This window comes from Morone saxatilis, unplaced genomic scaffold, assembly GCF_004916995.1.
Source record: "Morone saxatilis isolate NCDOM2014 unplaced genomic scaffold, NCSU_SB_2.0 Contig2, whole genome shotgun sequence".
Taxonomy (NCBI): domain Eukaryota; kingdom Metazoa; phylum Chordata; class Actinopteri; family Moronidae; genus Morone; species Morone saxatilis.
The window spans coordinates 14463240-14489702 of NW_023339762.1; the positions used below are offsets into that span (position 1 = coordinate 14463240).

General features: G+C 41.4%; 1 protein-coding gene across 1 annotated transcript in view; it reads left to right on the plus strand.

The window, feature by feature from the left end:
* syt7a (synaptotagmin VIIa) overlaps positions 1-26463 on the plus strand; it is a gene marked incomplete at its 3' end in the record, with an annotated part of 70333 nt that overhangs the window by 31706 nt on the left and 12164 nt on the right. Inside the window, 3 exon segments of the mRNA XM_035664315.1 lie at positions 7866-7945; positions 9328-9468; positions 20512-20643. Coding sequence (XP_035520208.1) covers positions 7866-7945; positions 9328-9468; positions 20512-20643 — 353 coding nt within the window.

Below are 26463 nucleotides of genomic sequence, written 5' to 3' on the forward strand. Positions count from 1 at the left end.
AGATACAGCTCCAACATTAGCAAACTGTGCTGATGCAGCATCAATACCAGTCCACTCATTGAGGAGAAACAGAACACAGATCAGGCAGACTGACCTCTAATAGAGGGCATGTCATTCTGATTATGTGGTATGAAATGTGATTGATTAAAGGGAGTCAACCACTCATTAGGCAGACAGAGCTGTACGGTTGAGTGCCACCTCACTTGACTGATTTTTTTTAGATTTGCATGCCTTTAAAGTTAATTGATTTCTGATTCATCCTGTGCTTGTAACAACCCAGGAACACAGGTCACCTATTTCAAGTTTAATGTTGGCTCGAACTCTTACTTAATTCAGCCTACCATCACACTGCTGTGAAACTTATTGGTCCACAGATGGCAGGATTTGGCATTGTAGCAGGCTCCGCACACCACATGCCACATTTGTGTTGCTTGAATCCCCAGAAGGTGACTGTACCTAAATTACATTGTCGATGCCGTTATATCGTATATGAAACAGGGAGGAAATGGTCTGTGCTGAAATGGGACGGCGGTACACAGTCTTTCTATTGTTTGCTTCGCCGGAACATAGTGTTATATTTGATATTCCACTTTAAAGTAAATGGAGCAGTGAATTACTCCTTAGTTTCCTGCTGTGGATGGTGGTAGTTCGGCTTCCAGCACCTTGGAAAGTGCCAGAGGTCCTCTCCGGAGCACTGCTGTAAATGGAACTTATTTCCATCCTGTGAGAGCAGAGCAGGGGCAGCCTGGGACAGGATGATGTTGTATTGGCCTTCTGACCCTGTGAAGGCCACTGTCAACCACATCCTCACACACAAGATGATGGTGCTTCTGTCTCAGTGGAGGTGCTGTTTGTGCATGTCTTATTTTTCTTTCTTATCAGTGCATCTTACCCTGCTACTTCAGGGTGTGTGTGGTGGCGGGGGGTAACACGGAGTGGAATTAAGATGTTAATTAAGCCCTTTGTAGTCTTCTGACCACTTGCTTTGGGAGAAATGTCAGCCGCCCACTGGTGTGAATTCACATTAAACACAGCTGCTTAATGTACAAAATAATAAAGTGTGACTGAGAGAAATGGCAGTCACTTCTTTGATGATAAACACGTTATTGATGATGCACTGCACTTCGACAAAGCATATCTTGTTAAAAATCATTTTCTCACATTAACATCATCATCCTTGAGGTGTGTTATTTTCTATATGTGACTAACAACCATGAAGGCGCCGCAGATATTAAGTCTATTATTCTACAAAAAGTGGTGCTGGAGACTGTTTTCCACTCCCTCACTTCCCTTGATCTGTTTATCTCTGCTATCTTCTGTGGTAGCCCTATATTCCCTGAGCACATGATTAGAATTTATATACGTTACAATTTGCATAAACAAGGTTATTTTCAACTGAGACACATACTGTAACTAGTATGACGTAAATTCATGCAGGCTGATTTTCTTATGCATGAAAGTGTTCTCATTAGGTCAAAACTGCTCAGTAGTTAATGGTCATTTTACGTGAGGCAACCACAAGCCAGTACACATCTAAAACTTTCATTTTTGATATTTCCGAGTGTACTCTTCGACAGTGTCAGCTTTCATAAGAACAAATGTTTGCCTCAAGCTTCACGTGTCAGTTGCGAGTGGTCCCGTGCCAGTTTTGGTTATGATTCATAGGTTAATAGACAAGACATTTTGGGTGAGTGTTGCTTTCGGTGTTTTAGCTTTGGCAACCAGTGCGATGGGTTTTATTTTAAAAGTCCTCATGTGCAGTCATCCTGAAGCCTCCCTCCTGCTTAGCTTTCTGTTATCCAAGCCCCCTGGAAGTACTGCACATTGAATGCTATCGCCTCCTTCTGCTGCCTGCTAAATCTGTTTGCTTATTGCTGTTTATAGATGTATTAGCATCACTTTTTTTTTTTTACTCAGGTTTTACAGCAATTATTCTTCTGTATTGATTTATTTTGTTTATTTTCATGTCTGCCTTTATTATGATTTTTGTAATTAGAGACAAAAGGTGGTAACAACAAAGCAAACATACAAATAATAATAGAATGAGTCATAATAATAGATATAATAATAGATGGTTATTGAGCTGCCACGTTGTGGGGATGATGATTATCAGCAGGGGCTCATGTTGTAGGTGCTGGGTGGGATTTTCGGATATCAGAGGTGGTGCAGCTAACATCTGTTTGAGCAGCAGTGGCTGTTTGGCATTCAGAAACCCTCTGCTTGCTCCTGTGAGCCCTGTGCTGTTTGATCCGTGACATAGTTGTGAGCGGAGTTGAGATTGGACCTGACCAGATTCACTGCCTGATTCGATCCCTGTTGGGCTTGTATCAACAACCTTCAGCATTTTGGTTGCATTAACTGGGAGTTAGGAGTTCACAGTTGTTAGGAGGATGATAGTAATTATTTCAGTCACAGGAGAGAGAAGATGTGAAAATCAATAATTATAGAATTTCAAAGGAGAATTGTCACAATCATTGGGAATATTATAATAACAGCACATTACATGGATCTGAAGTCTTGACCTGTCACATGCAAGTGAATGTTGGCAGTGTTCCTGGTGATATTTCAGTTTTATGCCACTGTGATTACATGCTTCTCAATGCCAGGGAATACTCCAGAAGAACACAGGTATAAAATAAAAAAATGTTTTGACAGATGAACAAATTATCACTTGATGATTTTGCAGCGGACGACCATTTTAATAGTGCACTCCTCTCTAATTATGGTGTGATGTGGGTAATATTGAGCGAGCATGTAGACTCTTGCTGCCTGCTAATTCACAGCAAACAAACACAGCTGGGTGTTGGAAGGCAGTACACTGCCAACTGAGACAGAGAGAGTGGTAGTTTCACTCTGTCTCCTCATGTCTGTATTCTTCAAGAAAACCCTCAGCATCACCCTGGGCAGTCCAACACCACAAGTCTTTTCTCACTCATCTACAGTTCTGGATCCTCAAGGCCTCAGTGGCCCCCTCCTGCTTTTAATTCATCCATTAAAACGCCTGCACAAATAACTGAATCAAAGTCAACACATGAATCTGTAGTGGTTATTAGTGTAATCAGTAATTAAAGGTCCAGTAACATTTAAGAGGCTCTATTGGCTGAAATTGAATATAATATTTATAGGTATGTTTTTATTTGTGTATAATCGCTTGAAAATAGTTTTTTTGCGTTTTAGTTACCTTAGAAGGAGCTGTTTTTATCTACAGATGCTGTGGGTCACCTTCCATGAAGTCTGCCATGTTGAACCACTATGTTTCTACAGTAGCCCTGAATGGACAAACTAAACACTGACTCTAGATGGGGCCTTTTGTGTTATTGTATTGTTTTGCGGCCACCGTAGTTTCTCCCAGCAAGTGAGCTGCGATCTGCAACTGCACCGCTAGATGCCACTAAATTCTACACATGGGTCCTTTAACGTTTTTAAAACGTGGTTTGTGTTATAATGATTACTTCACTAAGGTTAGGACACTTTTATCATGGTTACAATAAATACAATAAACTGCATTGACGTGCTTTAAAAAAACAATGACTTCCAGTTGGAAATGGGAAATTTGTGTTTGAAGGTGGGGTAAGGTAAAGGATTTAGGTAAAAAATACACTTTTTTTAATTAGCTTTCTGCTCTGTGTTCTAAAAAACTGTCTAGTGTTCATGCACAGCCCTGGTTTTGTAAATGGCAACACAGTGAATCGGACTGAGCCACACAACACTATTTTTATTATTATTATCATTTCGGCCAGGATTTCTGTGTCAGGCAACGTTAAGTGACTTGCCCATGAACATTCAGCTTACTTTGTAGTTTGCAGAGACGCTGTTGTTGTTATGTTAGCTCGTCCTCTCTGCATGTTAACTGCTCAGAAGCAACTTTAATGACAGTTTGCAAACCCACAACATAGCTAACATTAGTTACATTACTTGCTGTGTTGTTGTTCGCTCTATATCATGGTATTTGTCATAGTAGATTTCTCTGGAATCGCTTTTGCCACCTTTAAGTCCAATATTTTGTTGACTCATCAAGTACTTAGTTCCACTATTCCCCTCACTACGATGCACCTGCCAATAATGTCATTATAACATGCTCTGTTGGGGTTTGATACTTAAAAAGTGTTAGTAGATTGTTGTCTTTGCTCAAGTTGAGGCTTGCTGCAAATTGGATAGGTCTCATAATTGGTTCATCATATCAGCTGGAGCTATTTTGAACTCATGGCTCAGAGCCAGACTGCACTGAATACTGTAATCGTGTGAAACCCTTTGTCGTTTAACAAAAAGACGGCTGGTTTAAATTAGACTCAAGTATTTTCAAGGGTGTTTGAGTAGAAGAAGGGGGGGGGGTTGCTTTAACCCTCATTTGTGGTATTGAGCTGATTTTCTTTATTGTTTCTTGCCTCGTGTCCTTAGAGCTGTTGAGCTTTGTTATGTTCATCGCTATGGATCCCTGCAGCCTCCACAACTCCCTCGAAGATAGAAACAGACTGTTTTGTTATCCACTCTTGTGAATGAGCTGGAGGAAAGGTGTACAGGAGATGGTTTTGAAGCTGTGTAATTCTTTGTGCGTGTTCATGGAAATGAGGATCGCAGGACTCGATGCCCATTGCAGAGTGTTTGAGTCCTTCCCTTGTTTTCACATCCAATCCACTCGGGACTTCCTGTCACTCATTGTTCCTCTCAGTTCACTCTTCGCACCTGTCCCTCCCTCCCATCTCTTTGTCTCACATGCCGCCCCGCACTGTCCTTGTTTTGCTCTCCTGCTGGCTGGATCTTTTTTTTTTAAATTTGATTTCTATTTTTGGCTCTCACCCCTCTTTTCTGCACTGGACTCTCACTCATCCACTGTGTCTTCCCACCTTCCTGAAAATTTTACGATAGCATTGAATGATACATGAGTTTCCTTTGATAGCTCGTCCTCGCCTGACAGAAATTCCGACTGTTTTGCCTACTCTGAAATTGGTATATAAGAATACAGTATTTATTGCAGTGTGATAATGCATAATGATTATTTTGTATGTGGAAAAGTCTACCTCTTGGGCATGCATGTTTTGAAGCTGTAATGGCAGATTTTATGCATTTTTCTGTTTTCAAAATGGTGTACAAAATGATAAGAGGTAATTTCATGTATTTGTTTTGTCAAGCCAATGATAACAGCCATCAAATGCCTGAAGCCGAATATAAAAGATCATGAATGGTCTCTATAATGTCGGCTAAAACATACCACAAACATGTTGTGATGTGTTCGGTATATAGACTTGAGACCTATGATAGTTTATAAAGAGATTTGTTTCTGGAGTCAGTGTTTAAATTTTAAACGCACCTCTTTTATGCAGCTCTTTAACTAGTCGTTCCTATCAGATCTATGTTTATTCATTTGTTGACCTTTCTTTTTCAGGTTAGTGCTGATTATACAATAGATGAGCGGCTTTGTTTCCTTGTGTGTGATAGATATAATTTTTGCTCAGTGGTGCCACTGTGGGCTTTATCATTTTTGCTCAGCAGTGTTATTGTCAACTCTGGCTTTTGTAACAGGTCCAACAATATCCAAAACCACAATATCCAAGGTGTGGACTGTAGTTTGAAATGATAACTGTGTTATCTGGACCTTAAGGAGTCGACATCAGTCTGCCCGTTCTGAAGCTCAATATATATTGAAGGCTGCAGCACAATTTGCATTTCCATATGGTTCTGCTATTTATAAGCATTGCATGCATCACACATAGATCTGAGTCAATTCAGTCTCTGTCAGAAACTCATACATAACTCTGCCTGATTGCCTCTCTGTGTTTTTCCCCACGTTTAGTGGCTCCATGGGTTTGTGTTTACCAGGACAGTTTGAATATATGTAAGTGTTGGTCTGCCCAGCCTCAAAGATAAATCGATTTATATTAGACAGGTGTTCAGATAGCTTTTTGCAGGCAGCTCTATAAGAATCCTTACTCTGGGGTGCTGATATGGCTGCCACTGGAGGGGGAGGTATCTTCAGGTCTAGAATTCTGGACTGGCCTAAAACTGAGACCAGAACCTTTAAGACCCAAACTGAATGATGCTGCCAAAAGTTGAGACCATATATGAGGCCATATTTCTTTGTTTGTCTGTTCTTAAAAACAAAGTAATGTTGCTTTGGATAAACAGCTATGTTTTTCTCACAATAAAAAAGGCAATAAAATATATTCTAAGTCAAGAGAATATGTAACAGCAGCCCATCAGCTGAAAACACAGCTTATTGATCATTCACATAAATCCAGACTTTTGAATCTTCAACTTGTCCAGACATTCAACGAGGTCTAATGTTGTGTCCATTGGTGGCCGTTTCCCCCAGTTGGAGAAACAATTGACCAATCAGAGCACAGATGGCAGGATTAAAAATCCTTCTTATATACCTACCTCATCATAAACAGACAGAAAGATGGCAACAAGAGCGGATGAGATTGATGCCGCTGTACAATTTGTTACAGAAATAAAACCTCTTGAATCAACACATTTCTTTGATTAATGTGAAAAATGTTACATTGCTCCTCACAGTGGTACGGCAACTTCCATGTAACCTTAAAATGACGTTGGCAGGACCGATGCGTCATTCGCTATTTTTGGCATTATGAAACAAAACAACAAGGAATCAGGGGACGTGAATACAAGTAAAGTAAAAAAGTAAAACAAAATGGCAGTTCAGTCTTATTATTATCGTTTGGAAGGCTAATGTGATGCATCGGAAATGCCACGATGCTCAGTTTGTTTTGTAAGTACACAATGTTGTTTCAGTTTTTATTTTTATTTCAGTTAACTAAAATGTTTTTTTCACACCTAGTTTTAGTTTTTGGTTTTGTTTTAGTTGACTGTGAGAACCTTGCTATGTACTTAGAATACTTGACAGGCATAGATGGAGACAATCGGCACAATCAGAGACAGACAAGAGATACAGAAAAAATATAATAATGCATCACATTTGGAAATAAGCACTCTGGAGATCAACATCTTTAGTGACAAAACAGCTAGAATCAGATACATTGTCGTTGTGATTAGGGTCAGGTAGCTGAATTCTAATGAGGTCTGGTAAGGCTTAGCACGGAAACGAGAGTAAAATGGAAGCAGGGAGGTCGCCTAGTCAGAACATAACCATTGTCCAGTTTGAGATGTCCAATCTCAAGTTCCATGCTCAGCCCCCAACAAGCAAACCTACTACAGGAAATTGCCCTTCAGCCAACTCAAGATCCAACTGTCCAAGCCAAGCCATGGTGGCAGCTCAGTGTGTTTTCCTCCCACTCATTTTCTGGGATGGAGAATCCTCACCTATCCTCGATGTGTATCAGAGCATCATTTTCAGAGAGGCATGCGTGGTATTTGGAAGGGAGGGGCAGCTTTAGACTGATCCCCTCCCTGTCCCACTTGTAGGAAAGTGTCAATAGAGATTACTTGCATTGTGACACGTGTGAAACACCTTTAACTGTAATGAGCTTTTCCAGAAGAATGCGCCCAGCAGACCTCACTTTTCGAAGCCTTTAAATTGCCATTATTTCCATGGTTACAGCAGGTCATGCTCCAGCTATTTGAAATCAGGCTGGTGCAGGACTTTCTAGAGGCTTCTCTCCAGTACCCAGTGGATTACCTTAAAGAGGCAATTGCCATGTAAATTTCAGGGTGGTGCGAATGATAATCATAGTCAGAAATGGCTCTCCACAGCAGATTTGATTTGACTTTGATGAGTGTAATCAGGAGACCATCGGGTAAAGGACTGATGGCACAGTGTTCCTGAGATAATGGGAGAGGCATTTACACTTGAAATTAGTATAGCAAAAACACAGCTTCAAAGGACAAATCTAAGCTAACCTTTTGTTGCTCTGCTTTCTCTCTCGTCCTCTCCCTTCGCTTGGCTCAAGGGGAAGAGGAATAAGCCAGGAGTGGAGACAGCAGACACTCCAGACTCGGCACGTGGGCGAGGGGAGAAGAAAGCCATCAAGTAAGTGCCTGGTAACTGGTTGGGGTAGAATAATCTGGTGATAATGAACTCCATTTGGTTCAGCTTTGAGTCCCTCGATGTACACAACACAAACAAGGCAGAACGTGAAGCCTGTTGTTTTATCTTGAAGAGAACAATCTCTGAACAGACATTAAATGAAAGTGATAGTGATTTGATCAGTATAGATTAAATCTGCATTATCTTACCTGTGAAGCTTTTGGCTGGATCAGTCTGCTCCTGCACTTATCTTATGGATCGTAAAATAGGTCTACCTTAAGTGCAGGCCTTTAGCCACGCCTCTGCATTGCTTAAAATGGTGCACGTTTAAGTAAATGGAGGGGAGCTCGAGCACCCTTTGTGAAATCATTGGAGTGTAAATGTTTGGGAAGACTTTTTATCTAACATTTCTTACAGGGCTCAAAGTAAGATTAAGATATTTCTGTTCTTGTCGAAACAAGGCTATAGGTCAGTACCAGAAAATGTCAGCTTTGTAATGCTAAGTACAATACTTTATTCCACAAAATGCCTCTATTAACCTGCTCATCTCTACTTTTCTTCTCTAGCTTGCTGTTGTCTCAACTGTTTTTCAATGTCTCTGTTTACTTTTTATTTTCTGTACCGACAGTTTTAAGCACTACAGATGGGCTATGTGAATGTATTCTGACTTGAGTCCCTTGGTGTCTTAATTTTTGCATTTTCTTTCTCACTGGCTCCAGCAGCATTGGTGTGCTCTGTAGGTCATTTCAGCTTCAAACTCCTTCTCTTTGTACATTGCCTTTCTCTCCTGCACTGTCCCTATGCTACAGCTCTGACCACTGCTGTGTGACTTGTATGACATCAGTGATTCTGCTCACCTTTTCCTCCTCTACTTTGACTGTCTGGCAATTTATTTTTTCTGCCTTGTGTCTCATGCGTTCATGCATTCTCACTGCTCACGGCCGAGGATGGAGGCCAGACTTCTTAATGTTTACTCAAATGTGTTTCATCAGTGGTGCCGTGCTAGATGAACAGAATGTAATCACATGCTGTATGTATTCATCAAATTATGACCTCCTCTTTTCTCGCTACCTATCTCCTTCTCTATCTCTCTGTGTCTTTGCTGCAGCACATTGCTTTATGAAAAGCTTTTGTTGAATGCCTTTTTCCCCCAGGCTGCCCTTCTTTTTATTTTTAAAATCAGACCACTATGGTGATTTGTCAACTTCAGGTGGAGAAATAGGCAATGATCTGGGCATGTTTTGTCCGATGCAGCTGTAAGACCAACCCTCTTCCTCAAACCAAGCCCTCGTATCATCTCCGAAGGCCGGAGCGCCTGATACGAATGGTTGGTTGGTGCCAAGGCTGTCCATAGTTGTGTTGCTCTGACCTGTCTCTCTCTTTGGCCACAGTGATCTAGACAGAGACTTTTGGAATAACAATGACAGCAGCACAGTGCAGCAGAGGTGGAGCTCCTATCCGCCAAAGGAGTTCGTACTAAACATTTCTCCCTATGCCCCATATGGAGATCCTCGCCTCACACTCAAGTGAGTCTTGGTCCAAGGTTGGTAAGAGACTTCCCTCTGAGCAGGGCTGTAACGAGGCAGGGGCAGTGCCACTCTCTCCTTTTCCTTTACCTTTATTCCCATTCCTCTTCTTCCCCTCCCTTCCCTTCGTTGCATTACTCTCCTTTCCCCTCCTCACACCATCCCCTTACTAGCTGTGCAGTCACCACCACTAGCCACTCAACTGAAACTGAACCATTGGAGGAGGATGTTATGATGCCTGACAGTTTATTAAATCCACCTAGTTTTATAATCTTGATTATTTATTTATTATTTTTCTATTCCTTAGGGACAAAATTTTCTCATGACTTACCGCGGATATTAAGCCAACGGCCTTTTAAAAAAAGCCCATTCTATAAATGCCATTGTGTTGCAATATACACAAACTGCACATTTCTAGACTTATTACTGCTCTATAATGCGATTTCCATCAACAATAGTAATAACAATAATAACCCACCCAGTGTTAGCACACTGGAGGGCAGAAATGGTTACTAATGATTACTCATAATCTGCTTGGAAAATGTGAATGTAGGAAATGTCATACACGCACACTTAAGCATGCCCACGACAGCCATTCAGCTATTACTGCAGCGGCAAAGCTGCACAGCCCTGTAACGTCCCCAGTCTAATTTCTGCCGCTACTCCTCACATCCTGTCACCTTTTAATGAACAAAGAGGCGCATGTTCAGATGCCCCCCCACTCCCTACAGCCCTGCCGGTCCCACTAACTTCTGACCTCTAACCTCTCACCTCTCTCCCATGGGGTGTATCCATGGAGACGGACAACCCTCGTAGCCTTTCTCTCCAAAAGACATGTGTATACTTTAACCCACCTTCTCTGTAATCTGTGTATCTCCCTGTCCTTTGCTTGTGTGAACTGGAATTGTTGCTGCTGTTGTTGTTGTTGTTGTTGTTGTGGAGGGTTGACCGTTAAACCAGGTGCCAGTGTTCACCTGTGGTTTACATCCATCTGTGGCTTCTCTCTGATCCCCATCAACCTAATATCTATTGTGTACTGCACTAACACTGTAGCACTCGAACTGTGTCTACTGTCTGTCATTTTGGGAGATAAGAAAACAGCGTTTTTTTTACGTAATGAAATGAAAGTAATTTTTTCATTCACTTGAATCCAATGAAGTACTATCAAGGTCATACCTATCTCCCCCGGGCACCGAGAGGACTTTAAGCTTAGACATCTAGCTACCAGGCATCTGTCTGATAAACTGTCTAATAACTGGTCATCTTTAATAGACCTAGCTGTTGAGGACTGTGTGTTAAATTGCCTGGAGAAAGGAGGCAGCAGTGTGCTTATGAACGCGGTGGATATATGGATTACTGTCTGAAAACTCTGCCTGAAGATGATGGCTGCTGATCTCAGGAAACCAGCTTCAGACCCTAGTGCTTGCGTTGTGAGATGTTCATTTTTTTTAAACCCTCAAGGTTGTCATTTATTGTCCATAATGCTGTTTTTCAGCAGGTCCTGTCTCCATATGTTTTCTTCTGTCCAGCGGTAGAAAAACAGATGCAGTAATGGTAAAATAAGAGGTTTGTCAGTAGTGTGTGAGTCCAACCAGTAATATGTCGCTAAAGTCAACAGACAGCAGGGAAATCATTTCCTGTTTGAGATTCTCTTGAGATCAGCAGCTTTCATTCTCTGTAATGACACTGGGCCTCATTTATCAAACAGGTTACCTACCCTGCACGATCAATCTCCATGTTTAAGGATTTATTGGATCAGAGATTCAATACTATCATTTTTCTATATTGAACCTGTTATATATTTGATGTCAGCAACAGTCACGACACAATCTTTACAAAATGCTTGTGGTGAATTGACATGAACCATTTTTCTAATTTAGGCTTCAAGTTCAGTGAATTATATTTACTGTATATTGTACTTTATTTGATCAATCGGATAACTTCGAGATGAAAAGCTGTGAAAGATTATGTGGCTATATTTCTTTTTAAAATCACGTCTCCTGTCAGTGAAGTTCAGTCAGAAACAGGATTGATATCTGAATGCTATATTCCTCTAAATAATCACTGATTTATGGTCCCATTTAAGTGTGTTCCTACTTTTAATAAAGACTAAAAACATTCACCTTGTGCCTGGCTCGATAAATGAGGTCCATGTCTCCTGTGTTGACTGTTGCAGTGTCATCCGTGCTGTTGCTGTGATTGATGACTTATCCACATGCACTGTGAGGTCAATTGGTCAGAATTAAATGTGAAAGTTGCCCTTCAAAGGGACATGATGCAAGTGTAGTAACCCCCCTCCGATCCCACACGTACATACCAGACGACAACGGATTTGGTGCCTCCTATTTTGTGTCTCCCGGAGCAGGAGCACCATGCATATTAATGGAATGTAGTCATGTCACCAGAGGGCACTACTGTGCTTTATTTTTGATCATCACTGCTTTCAGAGTAGACATGACATTTTAAACCTAAAACCAGTTGTGAGAGGAACCATGAGTTGACAACTGCTCTTAAGTATGAACACTGATTAATTTCTGTGCCTTGTACTTTTTTTGGAGGGTCGATATGATTAGATTGCCCTTATGATCCTTTGTGGTGCCAGTCTTTCACTACTTCCTGTTTACTGCTATTGATGCTAAGTGGTGATCAAATGACAAGTAAATCTTTAAAAAATGAAATAGTACACATTAAGGTCTAAAAATAGACTGTAATCGATGTTTTACAGGAACAAATGCACTTGTATTTAACCGAATGTCACTTTGGATGACTTCCCAAATGAGTCGATTATTTGCTCATGAGGCACTTCAGTACAAGCCGTCCTCCTGTTGCTCTAAGTTGCTGCCATTGAATTGCCTTGTGTAGTAGCGCATCTCTGCCCCAAATGCCTAAATGAATGAGAGAATGAGAACTAAATAACCAGCGTCCACACACTCTTGCCACTAGTGAATGCTGGCAGCTGTAGATTTGGTCCTCCAGGCCCAAAGGAGTGACTTCTTGCTGGTTTTCCACCCTCCACAGGCTCCTTGTAAATCCTTCTCCTCCTCTACCTCTTCATCCTGCTCTCCCCATCCCTCTCTACCTCCACACTGGACTCCAGACCTTTTTATTCAACTGCCTCTCACTTGGCCTGGAAAACTAGACCTGCCCCCTCTCACACTCTACTGATCTGTCTCCCTTCCTTAGTCATGTGGTTGCTCAATCTATTTTCCTGTGTGTGTGTGTGAGAGAGAGAGAGTTTGTGCCTGTCTTTCTCACACTCTCTGGTCTTTTTCTCCTCTGCCTGTCGTTATCTCCCTCTTCTATACCCTCTGTCTGCTGTGGGACCTCCGTACCCTGTATCTGTCTCTTAGTGGGGCAGTGTCAGGGGGTCAGAAGGGGGCAGCAACTGGGCATGGGGATGATGGGGGGGGTCCTTATCGCAGTGACAGCGTGAAGAGCATGGTGACAGAGGGAGTGAAGGCCGGGAGGTGGCAGACTGTCCAGGGCCACATGCAGTCCGGAGGATTGAGACACAGCGAGTGAGTTCAGAACCGGGCAGAAAACATTTCCCATCACTGTGCAGCAAAATAAACACATTATTGTTATGCAAATGTTATTCTTCTTAGTTGTTACCTCAGCAGCAGCTATGATTAGATGAATGAATCCGTTCTGAGTAGAAACAAGGAGAGTCAGGTCAAGTTCAGCAGGAAGGAAGTGCAGCTCAGGTGTCAAGGTGAGCGCGCGGGCACAGATCAAGGTGTGAGCACTGGGGAAACGTGAGGTCTCGTCATCGTGAGACGATAACAATAGTTACACGAGCTGTATCACACTGACTAAAACCTTCAGCAGACACAATCGGCCCAGCTGCTCCTGTATAAATCTGCAGGAGAGTATGATTTATTTATGTGAGGCACTGCACTGCCTGCAAGTGTACTTTTAAAAATGCAATACAGAAAAAGTCTCATTTTCACACACTGACTGAAATAATGCCTCCTACCATGCCGCCCCGCCTTTTAATTAAGATTCAGCCTGAAATGCCAACTGCATGTTAGTTACTGACTGCATGTATCCCACAGCCATGACGTATGTCATGATTTAGGGTCTATATTCAGCGTGTTGTAAATGAGGCGGTTAATTTTCAGTTCTTGGGGATTTTTTGCACCTTCCTTTGCCACCTCGTGCCTGTGATTTCTTCCTCCACAACACATTTACGCTCATCACTACCTCACTCCTCATTCTTCTCTCCTCTTCTTCTCATCTTTCTTTTTGCCCCCTGTCTATAATTGGATTCTATTTTCAGGCTGCTATAAGTGTCTGTGTCTCTTGTGTTTGTGTCTCGCACCCCATTTTCTGTCTCTCCTCCATCGTCACCCTCTGCTCTTATCGCTCCCATCGCTCTTTCTGTTACTGTGTAAAGCCACTCCTCTTATTCTGCTTTCCTTCTGTGTTGCCCACAAACTGTTTCAGTTCTGCAAAACCTTCCATTTACCTTTTTATCCTTTTATTTGTGGCAGATAAATATGATGGATAGCACACTAAAAGCCTTATGCAAAGTTATGTTATGTGAAGTAATGCAGAGCGGAGTAAACTGCATCTAAGTGATGTGAATAGCTCTCTCATGACCTAATTCTGGTAGTCTGGGTTACACAGCGATCTGAGAGAGAGGAGGATATATTTAGTGAGCAGGGAAAAAAATATATAAAGAAGATGATACAGGGTACTGTAGAGCCCTCAAAACACAGGAATGGTGTACCTTTAAGTAAGTGATGACATTTAAATAGCATGTGTCACACTCCTTCATGTTGATGTGACTACTGAAGCATTTTTAAGAAAGGCAATGAGCCAATTAAACAGCATTTATAAAGGGGAGGAGTGGAAAATGAGAGGCTGACAGAGGGAGGGAGTCATACTGTAGGACTTGGTTGGCTGTTGGGATGTCTCTAGAGGTGCAGCATGTATTTAAAAGACGAAAAAGACTTAGAGAGAAAGGAGGAGAAGCTATCAGAGATGGAAAAAGTTGACTGACGAGTAGAGGAAATGGGGATCTCTCATCAGACCAAAAAACCCTCATCAAGAAGGCCGGGAAGCTGCAAAGCCACGACCCACACGCCTCGACGAGGTCACGTGGCGCAGAATCGCATAACGCCCGTTCGGTCAGTGCACATCCGACCACTGCCCACGCGAAATACACCCTCACGCAAACAGCACGCTCAGACCGCGCAGACACGCAAGGTGCACACACATCTGACGCAGACGCACAGGGCGAGCTCACAGTCTGCACACTGCTGCCCGACGCAGCCCTATGAGCAGTACACAGCACACAGCGATCACTCAGGGTGCACCTACTACTGCTATTTCTGCTACTGCTGTTACTGCTGCTGCCTCACGTTGCTCTCTTTCTCTCTCCTCCTCCTCCTGTCTCCTCCTCCCAACACTCCTCCCTCTGCCTCCTTCTCCACTTTGTCCTCAAATACCACTCTTCCTCCTTCCTCCTCCTCCTCCTCCTCCTCCCCCTCACGACCATCAACTTCCTGTTTGGATGAACTTTCCTGTATCTATCCTGACGTCAACCTGACTTCTTCTACTGTGTCTCACTACTGCCCTGTGCCACCTTGTCTCATCTCTGATGATTCTCTCCGTCTCTTCTACGTCTCATCTCCTGACCTCACCACCTCTGACCAACTCACCTCCTCTTGCCACGGCTCTCCTCCTACATCTACTTCTTCTTCCTCTTCCGTGCCCTCTGACTCCTTCTTCCCTCCTCATCATCCTATCCTCTGTCGGCCGTGGCCTTCTTCGCGCTCTCTTTCCTCCCTGCTCCTCTGCCCTCCCAGCTTTGGGGATCCAGTCTTATCCTATGCATCCACTTTGGAGCACATCCCCTCTGGGCCGGCCCGGCCTCGGACGCTGCTGCGCCAGCAGAGCCTTCAGCAGCCTCTCATCCACCCACCAGGCCCTGGTCTCGGCCATCCTCCCACCACATCCCAGAGCTTGGGACAATTACACACTGCACCTGGACAGCCTGGGGGAGGCGGGGTTGCTGGGAGAGGAGAGGGAGGTGGCAGCAGTGGTGAGGGTGGGGGTGCAGGTACACGAGGTGGTCCCCGGGGTGCACGGGGCAGCCCAGCAGGAGCGGGGGCCTCTCGCTATAGGGGAGGTGGAGCAGGAGGGCGCTCACGAGCCAATCCTGGCAGCTGGGATTACATGATGGACCAGATCCGGAATCGTGGCCTGGACGTCAAGTCCTTCCTGTGAGTCTCTACAGCTCTTTCTTCGTATGTTATAGTTCCTCTGTAGTGTCACTTGCTTAGGCTTCTGTCTCAATCTGTGTTTTGCATTATATGCTATGCAACTGTTTAAAGTATTTCTTTCTTTGAATGTGTAAAGCTTAATGTCTTAGAATCACATAGTTTATAATGTATATCTAAGCACTGACTAATCTGCTTTTAACCTTATCTTTGTGAAATACTATTCTATGCCTTTTCTTTGGGGTGTTTTCTTTCAGTTTGCATCTGATATCCAGGGAAGGATATTACTTCTGTCCGTCAAAATATGTACTGTGTGCTTGTGTGCATACATGTATAAATGTGTATTATGTAGGTGTGTGTGTGGTGTTTTCTTCGATATACAGTTACAAATGAAATATGTCATAGCTCATTATGTTAATGTTGGATGATGAAGTTGAACGCAGATGAGGCCAGAGGTTGGCTTATTTGAAAAAAATCTATTATAGATAAAAGTTAATGAGGGTAGAGTTATAAATGTAAATAAGTATTTTAGTTCTAAGCCCTGTGGTTGTGTAGGAGATGGATTGTCTCATCTTATCAAGACGGCATAGATCACACACTGATATTAACAATTATAGATTATATTTATTAGATTTTATTCTTGGGGGGGTAGTACATATGGTTACTTGATATATTTTATGATTCTTTAAAATCTCAACTGAAACTGAGTATTTAATTAATTAATACATCACAAGCAATTATAGCTTTCGACATTTGTTCATATGAATGCACAGTGTGTGTCAGTGATCAGCTGACAATAATTAAACCTTCTTATTGAGCAGTCTGTTAAAAGATGTATTTTCCCTAATTTTAGAACAAATGACATCATGTGCATGAAAAATGGCAAGGAAGGAGCGACATATTGTGGAGCTATTTCTATCCCATTCTGTGATAAATTGTTCAATGTTTACACTGTATGCTCTGCTAAACAGTAACATCTGTTTGGATGGCATTCAGCCTGTCTGCTGCAATTGTCTTAACAGGACAGAGCTAGTGGTGCTAGTTCATAATATTCATGAGACGGTGTCATAAAAAGTCACAATATATTTCATATTCACACCGTCCCACTCAATTACATGTTATGTCTGAGCCATCCTTTGGAATGACTGTTAAATATCCTTCTTAGGAGACACACCAGTAGGCCTAATCCGTGTTTCATGAGTAATTTGTAACTAAAATGGCACCTCTTTTACCCGGTATCACTGTAACTTTTATGCTTATAGTAAATCTGCGTCTGCTGGTTGTGGCACTAGCCTGCTGACATGCGTGTCAGCATGTGTACATCACACAGTCCACGTGTCACTGTGCATCAGTATAAGAACCAGGGTTAAGCAGCTGTGTGTAGATTTGTGTTAACCCTGAAGCATTGATCTTATGTCACCAGCACCATTACTTCCACGACATATTGTTACTTCAGGCCAGAACTAGGGTGAGGGCGGTGGGGGTGATGAGATAGAGGGATAGAGGGGTGATGAAAGGATGAGGAAGGACACTGTCAAGGTACAATGTGTTTAATGTCCCTTTGCTCTGAATCCATTTTTACAATAGCTTTTTACCATTGGTTTATTTAGACTTTTAATTTGTATTAATTTCTGAAAGGCTTGGCATGTATGTTATTGTTTCCAGAATAAAGGAACACATTTTATGTATAATACAAAGGCAGATTTTCGTACATAAATCCAGAAAAAGGTAACTTGCAGGAATAGTCACAGAGCAGACTGATATCTATTTAGACCTATCTTCCATTTTAATGTGAGCCCAAAACTGGTCCCAGGGAGACACCCCTTCCTCCTGATCACCACTTATTCAACTAAGCTATTTCCGCCATTGCATTAACCCATTCTTTTAGTTCTGTAGCCTTTGTTTTCTTCAAGTGTCTTAAAATAACTTGACAAATATACCCAATACCACAATAATAGAAGAATATGCAGCCTTGGATATGTTTGGTGTTAGGGACCAGCCCACCAGTAAACTCAACTCTGGATTTGAGGGATTTCTCAACCAACTACTTGACATTGCTAACACCTGGATCCAATGTGGTCTGACTAAACTACATTCCCATATATTCCCAAATACATATTTCAGTTCTACATTGCAATTGTTGTTCAGCAGCTTCATTCTGTGGAGTTTTGAGACTGTGTGATATTGTCTTTGCAGTATCTTATTGTATTGTATTGTATTATATTGTGTGAGCTTTCCCCTCGTCTCTTTCACATATTGCCAACATTCGGCCAGACTATTTATTGTATTAATTTTCTACTCCAAGGTCTCTCTGCCACATTTGCCATATTTTCATAGGCTCATTACTCAAGAAGGAGTGAGTTGTTTCATAAAATTGTGAGGCTTTGTGGTTTTCCCGTGGTAATTCTAGATATTTTATAATTGTGTTACATTATAAGACATAATACATAATTCTTATCTGCAAACACCTAAGAGTCATTCTACTACATTATTGTATGACACCATCCCCAAATAAATAGTCCAATACACAGTATCCGTGCCATATTGAACACACATTTATGTACTTTATGTGTAAGTTTGAATTTTTTATGAATTCTGGTCCAGATATTTCTCGAGTGTAAAAGAGTTTGTAATTTTACGAGCAGTTTGTATATTTTATGTGTGCCGAAGCTTGAGAATGACACAGTTGAAGTAATGCCACTGGCTAACTGAGCATTAGCGATGTAACACATGCCACCGCCAAGGTTATTGAGAATATCGCCCATAACAGTCAACTAGCACTCATCATTTTGATGTGAGATTGAGGTCATTGTTGTATTGCCTTCTCTGCAACAGCAACACCTCATGTGATTGATGACAAAGCGGTCCAGTAATAGACATGACCCATTGTTTCAATCTTGGTGAGATTCCCTATCTGGGTGAATCATTGCTCAGTGAATGTGCTGATGTGATTGACACCACAGATATTTAGCCTTTCGAGGCGTTTGACCAAATGGATCTCTTGGGTGATTGGTCTTCATACTTTTTTAAAATCAATAATTTTTCCTAGTGTCACTAATGTCTGTTCCCTCTCTCGCCTGTGCTTCCTTAATGTTTGGTGGATTTATTTAAGTGTTTTACCAATATTCTTGACTGTAAATACTCATAGTTAAAACTTACTGTGCTTATAGTATCAGTACAAGCACCAGACCATTATATCCTTATTGACCTCTGAGTCCCAACCACTGTAGTTGCAAGGGATATGTGGAAAGATTGCAGAGTAGCTCAGTTAATGAATACATTATTAATTGATGTGATTTGATTAAGAATTAAATCCACATATTGAGTCAGCTGTAACAAATGTGTTGGAAAATGAGAGTGTGTGAAGACTAGTCAGCAAGCAAGCAGAGCTGAAAATGAATAAGTTAGTTGAACTTAAAGTAAAAGTTTTAGTTGAAATAGTTAGCTATGTATAAATTGTTGAAATTGTTTGCTAACAGTAATAGAAAAAAGGTTGAAATAAAGAGCTAAAAGTGATGGATAAATCCTTGAACTTGAGATAGATAAAAGGTTTATTCTTCTTAGAAGAAATAAATATGCTAACAGTATAGCTAATGGTTAAAAGGTTGAAATAGATAGCTAAAAGTAAAGAATGAATAAAAAATATAGATAAAACTACTTACAAATTACCACATTTATAAAGTGGTGTCAATGGAGGGGTAGATAATCTGGTTGTGGGGGTAAATCAACATAAAAGGTTGGGAACCATTAACTGGGAGATTATTAAACAAGGCTTTATGGTGCTGCAAGAAAAGCTTTTAGCAGCCTGTAAGAAAGATGAAATTGTGAAGTTTAGGGTGATATCTTTCCACAGCTTGGCAGCAGCATACTTTCTTAGTGGAGGTATTGTAACGCCGTCAGAGGCTTAAGCTATAGAACCGGGGGTGTGGGTGACAGGAAGGAGGCAGTGATGAGGAGGCAGAGAATTAAGAGTAGGGGATAGGGATGAAGGGGAAAGGGGATTTGGAGAGCAAGTGTAGCAGAATAGAGAAGATGAAATGAGAAGAGTGCAACACAGAGAGTGAGAGAGCAGTGACCCAGAAAACGGTGACACGCACGGAGCACCTCAAGACACTGTGTCACTCAAATAGAAACAATTAGTCCAGATCTTCTTAATGAGGCTTAATTAAATCTTAACTCTGGAGAAAGGCGACCGGCGTGTTCGTTGGGAAAGGTGAATCTAGAGGGAAAGCAGAAGGCAGCTTGAATAACTAGATAAATTATTGGGCATGAGGGTGGTGTAGTTTTGTGTGTGTGTGTGTGTGTGTGCATACAGGCCTGTACATACCTTTTACATGTGTGGAAGCTGATGTGCAAGCTGCTGAATATCAGATCCATTAACAATAATTAACTAATCATCAGCACTTCCTTTAATTATATGTTGTCTGTATGATGTGAACACAGCCTGCACCACTTCATTAAAATCATTATATTATTATTAATCTGGCCTTTCAGGTTAGGGTATCTTCTTAATATCCTTCCCTGGACAAAGTGCTCACTGCTGGGATGTTATGTGATGTTGCAGATTTACCCTTTATGACCGTTTTCTCTGTTACTGCTTCCTCTGTTTACTCTCATACAGTCTCTTATTGTTCCGTCGCCTCTCTGCTGTCTGTCCTCGCTGTCACCTGAAATGACCTCTTCTTTCTTCTCTCCCCCTGCACCACACCTTCTTTATGTCCGATTTCCCTATCCTTTGTATCTGTTCTCTTTTCTCGCCTATCTTTCTATTTCTGTTCCTGTCTCTTATCGTATTTTTTTTTAACGGGGGAGCCAGTGAAGGGAAGATGGTCGTCATGGCTTTGGCCATTGGTGTGGCCGAGCAAGATGACTTTGCCAATATCCCTGACCTGCAGGAAACAGCGCAGGCAGCACCAGCAGCCAATCAGGAGCCCCCTCCTGAGAAGAGGTACCAGATAATGTATGAGAGTGCTTGTTGTATGTGAGAGAATGGAGTGCAAATGAAAGGACGTGAAGGATATGATATTGAAGAAAAACAGGAGATGATATCAGAATCTAGGTAGGAGACTAGTTTTCTAGTGTTTTCGGTGAGTCACTGCACTTAAGTGCATTGTGCCTCAGACCTGCACCTGAAATAGCACCAGAGCTCGACACTCTGTTAGAGAAATAAAAATGAGAGCTGACTAAGAAACCAAATGTAGGGGGAAAAATGCCTGTAATGCCGAGATGAGTAAAGAGATAAAGCAATTTGGATGTTAGCTGAAAAGCAGTAATGAGCTCATAAATCACAGCAGTGTGACGCTCACTGTACTCCAGTCCTTTTCTTCCGCTTTTAAAATTTTGGCAAATCACATAAAACAGTGTTTTCTCATGCCAGTGGTCTTTTTTTTCTGACCATGGTAATTATCTCCACTATCGCAATGCCATTCTCCTCCACCATTTTCATCTCTATTTGTTTGTCTATTCACTTCTGCCTAACAGAGACCTCCCATTGGTAATTGTCGTATTTCCTTTGTATTTCCATGCTTTTATTATCCCAGTCCTTTCTACTCCTGTGTTCTTTTTTTCCCTCCTGCTCATTAGCTTCCTTCAATCACCCTCTGCCGCTCTGAGAGTCCCGTCTCTGTAGCTCCACCGAGGGCCCAGAGAGCCTCCTCATTATTCCACAACATGGTAGTCACTTACATAAACATGCTGCTAAAAATAAACCTTTTCCTTGCCAGCCACCTTACACGCTGGAAGCCAAAATATTTCCAGTCATCTATAAGGATGCATCAAGCTCGCTCGAATCTCACTGTCTCCCAAAATAATTAGTTTTTGCATTCTGTTTGGGATCTGGACCATTTTTTCATTTTAACAGTTTAAGACTAACAAATGAGTTCAGCGTCATGTGAAACAAACATCTCAAACCACACTCTGCTTGTGTTGTTCATTTTCGGCCATGAATGGTGGTTCTGATTATTTGTGCCAGCATGTAACACCACAGAGCCAGAGTGACATCCTGCGTTTGGTCCAGCCTTAGGCAGATGCGACACACTCGATTTCCTCTGCAGTCCAATTAGGTCGTTTTAACCTCACTTTGATTCTGTGACAAATTGGAGACAATTTGGAGATACATAATATGACGCACACCTTAAAACAAAATGGCAGGGGAGGGTGAACAAATTCTGATTTACTCGTCACACCAATTATTCCTCATTCACAAGTGTTTCATCAGTTTGACACATGATTTAAAACTAGGGCTCTGTTACAATACAGATGGTAACTGTTTTCTTGCCGAGACTGCACAGCTGCAGTGTGAAGCTGCACATGTGGGCTGCGCAACTGGAGACGTTTAGAGGGTCTTGTGTGTCTTCAGCATGATAGCCGTTGTCCTCCCGGAACTAATAAGCACCTTTATTTATAATGAAATTTAACTTCAGAGCTATGCAACATCAGCGACTAGTAAGAGATGTTTGTCTCTTGGTTTGTCTGCCTCATCCTAGTCTCTTGCCCCTGAGCATCCTGTGGCCTTTTCCCTAAAGTCAACACAGCACTGCATGGACTTACAAATGAGCATGAAAGTATTCTTTGACTAAGAATGTTGTTTTTGTAAACATCAAAACTATCTCTATTGTTCAGGATTAGTGTGAAAGCCGCAGAGCCACAGAGGAGTACAATTTTCTGTGTAATTTGCTGTGCACATTACATCTGGCTTTTCCAGCTTTTGTGTTCACCTGGAAACCTCCTTAAATGGGTTGTAAAAATCCACTAATAGACTAAACAGCAAGCAGGAACCACAGGCCGCTTAGTCCAACGCATAGCCAGCACGACTCACCTCGATTAACGATGATTGAGTGCATTGTGGTATTTTCTAGATTAACCTGAGGTTCATTTAATATCTTTCAGTCAAAACAGAATGACTGGCAGCTTTTCGTCTGTGAACAATAGAGAACTAGGAAGTGAAAATAGTCTTGGTCCTTTTCGTGAGCTCCTGTGTGCCCCTCCTCTGGGCTATAAACCAATTCTACTTGAGCCACTCGTTGTTTTCTTTGTTTCATGATAGATTATAAATTCAAAAGTAAATGAATGCTTTAGCCACACTTTAATTGGATGCTAAATTTAGACGCTCAAATAAACATTATAAGTCCACAGTGTATTAGAAATGCAAGGTATAAGCCTTGCTGGGAATATATCATTCCCAGTGGTGTTAGTGCTGACTTCACAGATGTCTGACCATGATTTAATCAATCACACTCTTGGCATATTGCTCATTCAAAACAGGGCTCTCAAGCCTGCCTGGAGCTGGAGACAAAGCCGCGCTTTCATTCGTCTCTCACTCTCCACACCCCTTCTATGGCCATATCATTGCAGTCTGTGCATTTACATCAAACATGTCTTTCATGTGCCCATTACTCATCTCCATACTTGCATCACTCATGTTATATCCCATGAATTTATAAAATGAATGTGATCGTCTCAACAACATGTCACTGACCAATTATTACAGACAAACATAAAGCCTTTTAAGTTATTGTTTTTATATATATATATATATATATATATTAACTTCTAAAATATAATTCATAGTACAAGATTAAAGCAGTGGTTTTCAGCCTCTTTGGCTTATGACCCCTAAACAAATCTGTGTCTATAAGGGACCCTTGTCACGTTTCAGATGTCCACGAGTTCCACCAAAAAGACATTTCCCTTATAAACTTCTCAAATCGCTTTATATAAATAAGTATTGGAGGCACAAAAAAACAAGGATTACACAAAAGACAAAAAGATGAATAAAAAAAGCAGTTTCTGTTTAATAATATTAATATTATTAATATTCTCACAACCCATCAGAGTTATTGTGTGACCCTATGGAGGGGCCCGACCCCTATGTTGACAACCACTGAACTAAACCATCACACAGTATAAGTACCTAAAACAAGCTCCACCTTAACCAGCTACAACAGTAAAGTGCTGCTTACACAATGAAACATCAGAATTAACAATCTAATAATGTCATATTACTTACTTTGATGCTCTAATTACATTTTTATTTCTGTCCCATGAGTAACTAATGTAGACAACGGGCTACAATTGCGCACCATCAAAATACATCCAATAAAAATGTTTGTTTTCGACACTGACCAACTCAGATTGTTATGTGAGTGCCTGTCTGACAACACGACCCTACAGATAAATGAAATGTTTTCTGTTCCTTTCGCTTGATCCACTGTGCGTTTAACCAAGTCTCGCTCAAGGAGAAGTCTCGTTCTGAAATCTGGGGTGAGGTGACTTGTTGCAGGAAGACAACAGTGGAAACAACAGGTTGAATGAACTTGTTTAAGTTATTCACACAGAGAAACTGCAATCTAATAATTCACACTCCCGTCTGTTGCCCCCACTCTCTCTCCTCATCCACTCTGCAGTTTGTAGTCTTTACCTGTATACTGTATACTGTATACAAATATATACAGTCATGACATTAAAGTGTAACTACACCCTTCAATTCTGCAAGCTCCTTCCCTCTCAGCACATTTAATAAATGCATTAGAGACCTGCAAAGGACAGTAACTTTAGGGGGTGTGGCCTCGACACTCAGAGTGATTGACAGACGAGGATCAAGGTACACCGCAGTCTGTTGGTACTTCTACAGCCGTCTAAAGTCCAAACCACTGCGCCAAAATAGAAAAATACTAAGTAGAGGGTTAGCAAAAACTAGCATAAACTGTTTTAGAGGGCAGCAGTTTCACAGACTCCCACTCAAAGAGGAGGCTGGAGGAGGTGGTCTGCCCTCCTCTGATTAGAGGGCGTTAACACTGTTTTTTTTAATAGAAATGTTATGACGCCCAAATGGTTGAGTCTATCTTAGCATTTGGCTTAGAAGGCTCGAGGTAATTTAAAACAGTAGAGGGCGTGTTGAGTCATTTTTAACCCACAAAATGCTGATTTTTATAAATTCTGTAATTTAACTTTAATTTTAACACCAGTGTTGATTTATTTAATCACAGTATAGTAACATAAAGTTCAGTTTACAGCTCAAAAGTAGCTCTAAAAAACCTCTGAAAATATTTTTACAAAACCATGTTTTCTATATATAACAAACTCTGCCTCGCCGGCATTATTATGCTCACGTGCGCTGTATCTAATCTTTTCTTTAATATTATTTTATTGATGTATTTTCATATCATACAAACCACAAATAGACACACACACATACACACAGCTGGGGGAGGGATCCCAGTAGCACAGCAAGAGCTCATCCAAACCACGTGTCCACATATCAGCACATATCATCCATGTGAAATCATCATCTGCAAACCATGAAAAGTAGTATGCAGGGACAAAACAGAACAACAACAAGAAACAATTAATATATAAACACCAAGATTCTTGACGTTTATGTTGAAATTTTCAGTCAGTGGCAAAATCAAACGTGTTCAGTGGATGTATTTTGACAGTGTGCCATTGCCCATAAGGATTATGTTGTAGCCCGTTTTATGGCAGCACTGTCACGAATTTGAAAACATGCCCAATTAGTCACTTTGACTCAAAACATGGGTAAATAAGGTCCAGGTTGAAAAATACAGACAATAAACCTTTAAGTAGGCGTATAAATACAGGAATTGTACTTGAATGCAAGTATTTTTACATTGTTGTATTGCAAGTTTCACTTAATTAAAAGACCTGACTGCTTCTTCCAGCAGTGGAAACAACAATACTCTTGGTCTTGCACTACAATTAGCTAAATAATGTTGTTAATGGGAGCGTGTATGTAAAGTACTTGGCAAATAGCAACCAAGAGGTTTTTCATTTACCCTCCAGCAGTGTGTTAACGCTTCATTGTTGCTTGGCCATGGTCGAAGGCAAGCCAAACAAATACACTGTTATCCCCACTGGCCATGAGAAGGTGTTATAGTGCGTGACATTCATTACGCTCGTTCACTGACCTTGTACGTGCGATCACTGCATGAAGTGTTCTGCGTGGCCATTTGTTTATGAAGTGAGGCAGGAGCTGACTGACAGTTCGAACTGCACCAGAGTTGTTGGTAGTAACGGAGACTTTCAAACCAAGGTTACACATTTTCAGTGGAGGGAAAGAGAGAGAGACGAGGCTGCACGATTAAATAGCAGAGGAAGTCGATTGGATTACAAAATTGTGTGTTTAGATTCTGGGGCCACACATGCTGAGATGTTTATATCCCAGGCATCCATAGGTTGTGGATCTTAGAAAGCTTAATAAGGATGTTGCCCGTTAATGCCTCATTGGTCTTCACTCATACAATTCTGCTGCGATTCAGTGAACCTATACTGTAGGTTCTCCTCCAGTGTTGCTATAAAGAGAAGCCACAGTCCCCGAGAGCTTTGAATCTAGATCTCGCTCTGAGCAGCAAGCGTGAGGCCCAATGAGGATGGAGGTTCAGGAGAGAGGAGGCGGGATGTATCCTTGTGCCACATTAACATTCAATCCACTTGCCTGTGGTCTTTCAATTATTCATCCATGCATGTTACATCATTTTGTGTAAGCCAGTGTAGTTCTTGTTTTAGAATACTTCTTAAATATATTGATAAATATAGAAGTATACACTGCCTTAAAGACGCGGTGCACTCTCTGATTCTCCGAGTGTCCGTTAATTGCCAAGTGGGCTATATAATATTGCTTCATAATTTATGAGCTTATTACGTTGCTTAACTTGACATGAAAGGCAAAGCCAAATACAGTGTATGGCGGTTATGACCTTTTATCTAAATCAATATAAATGTTTGCGTATTTAACGTCATTACTGTATGT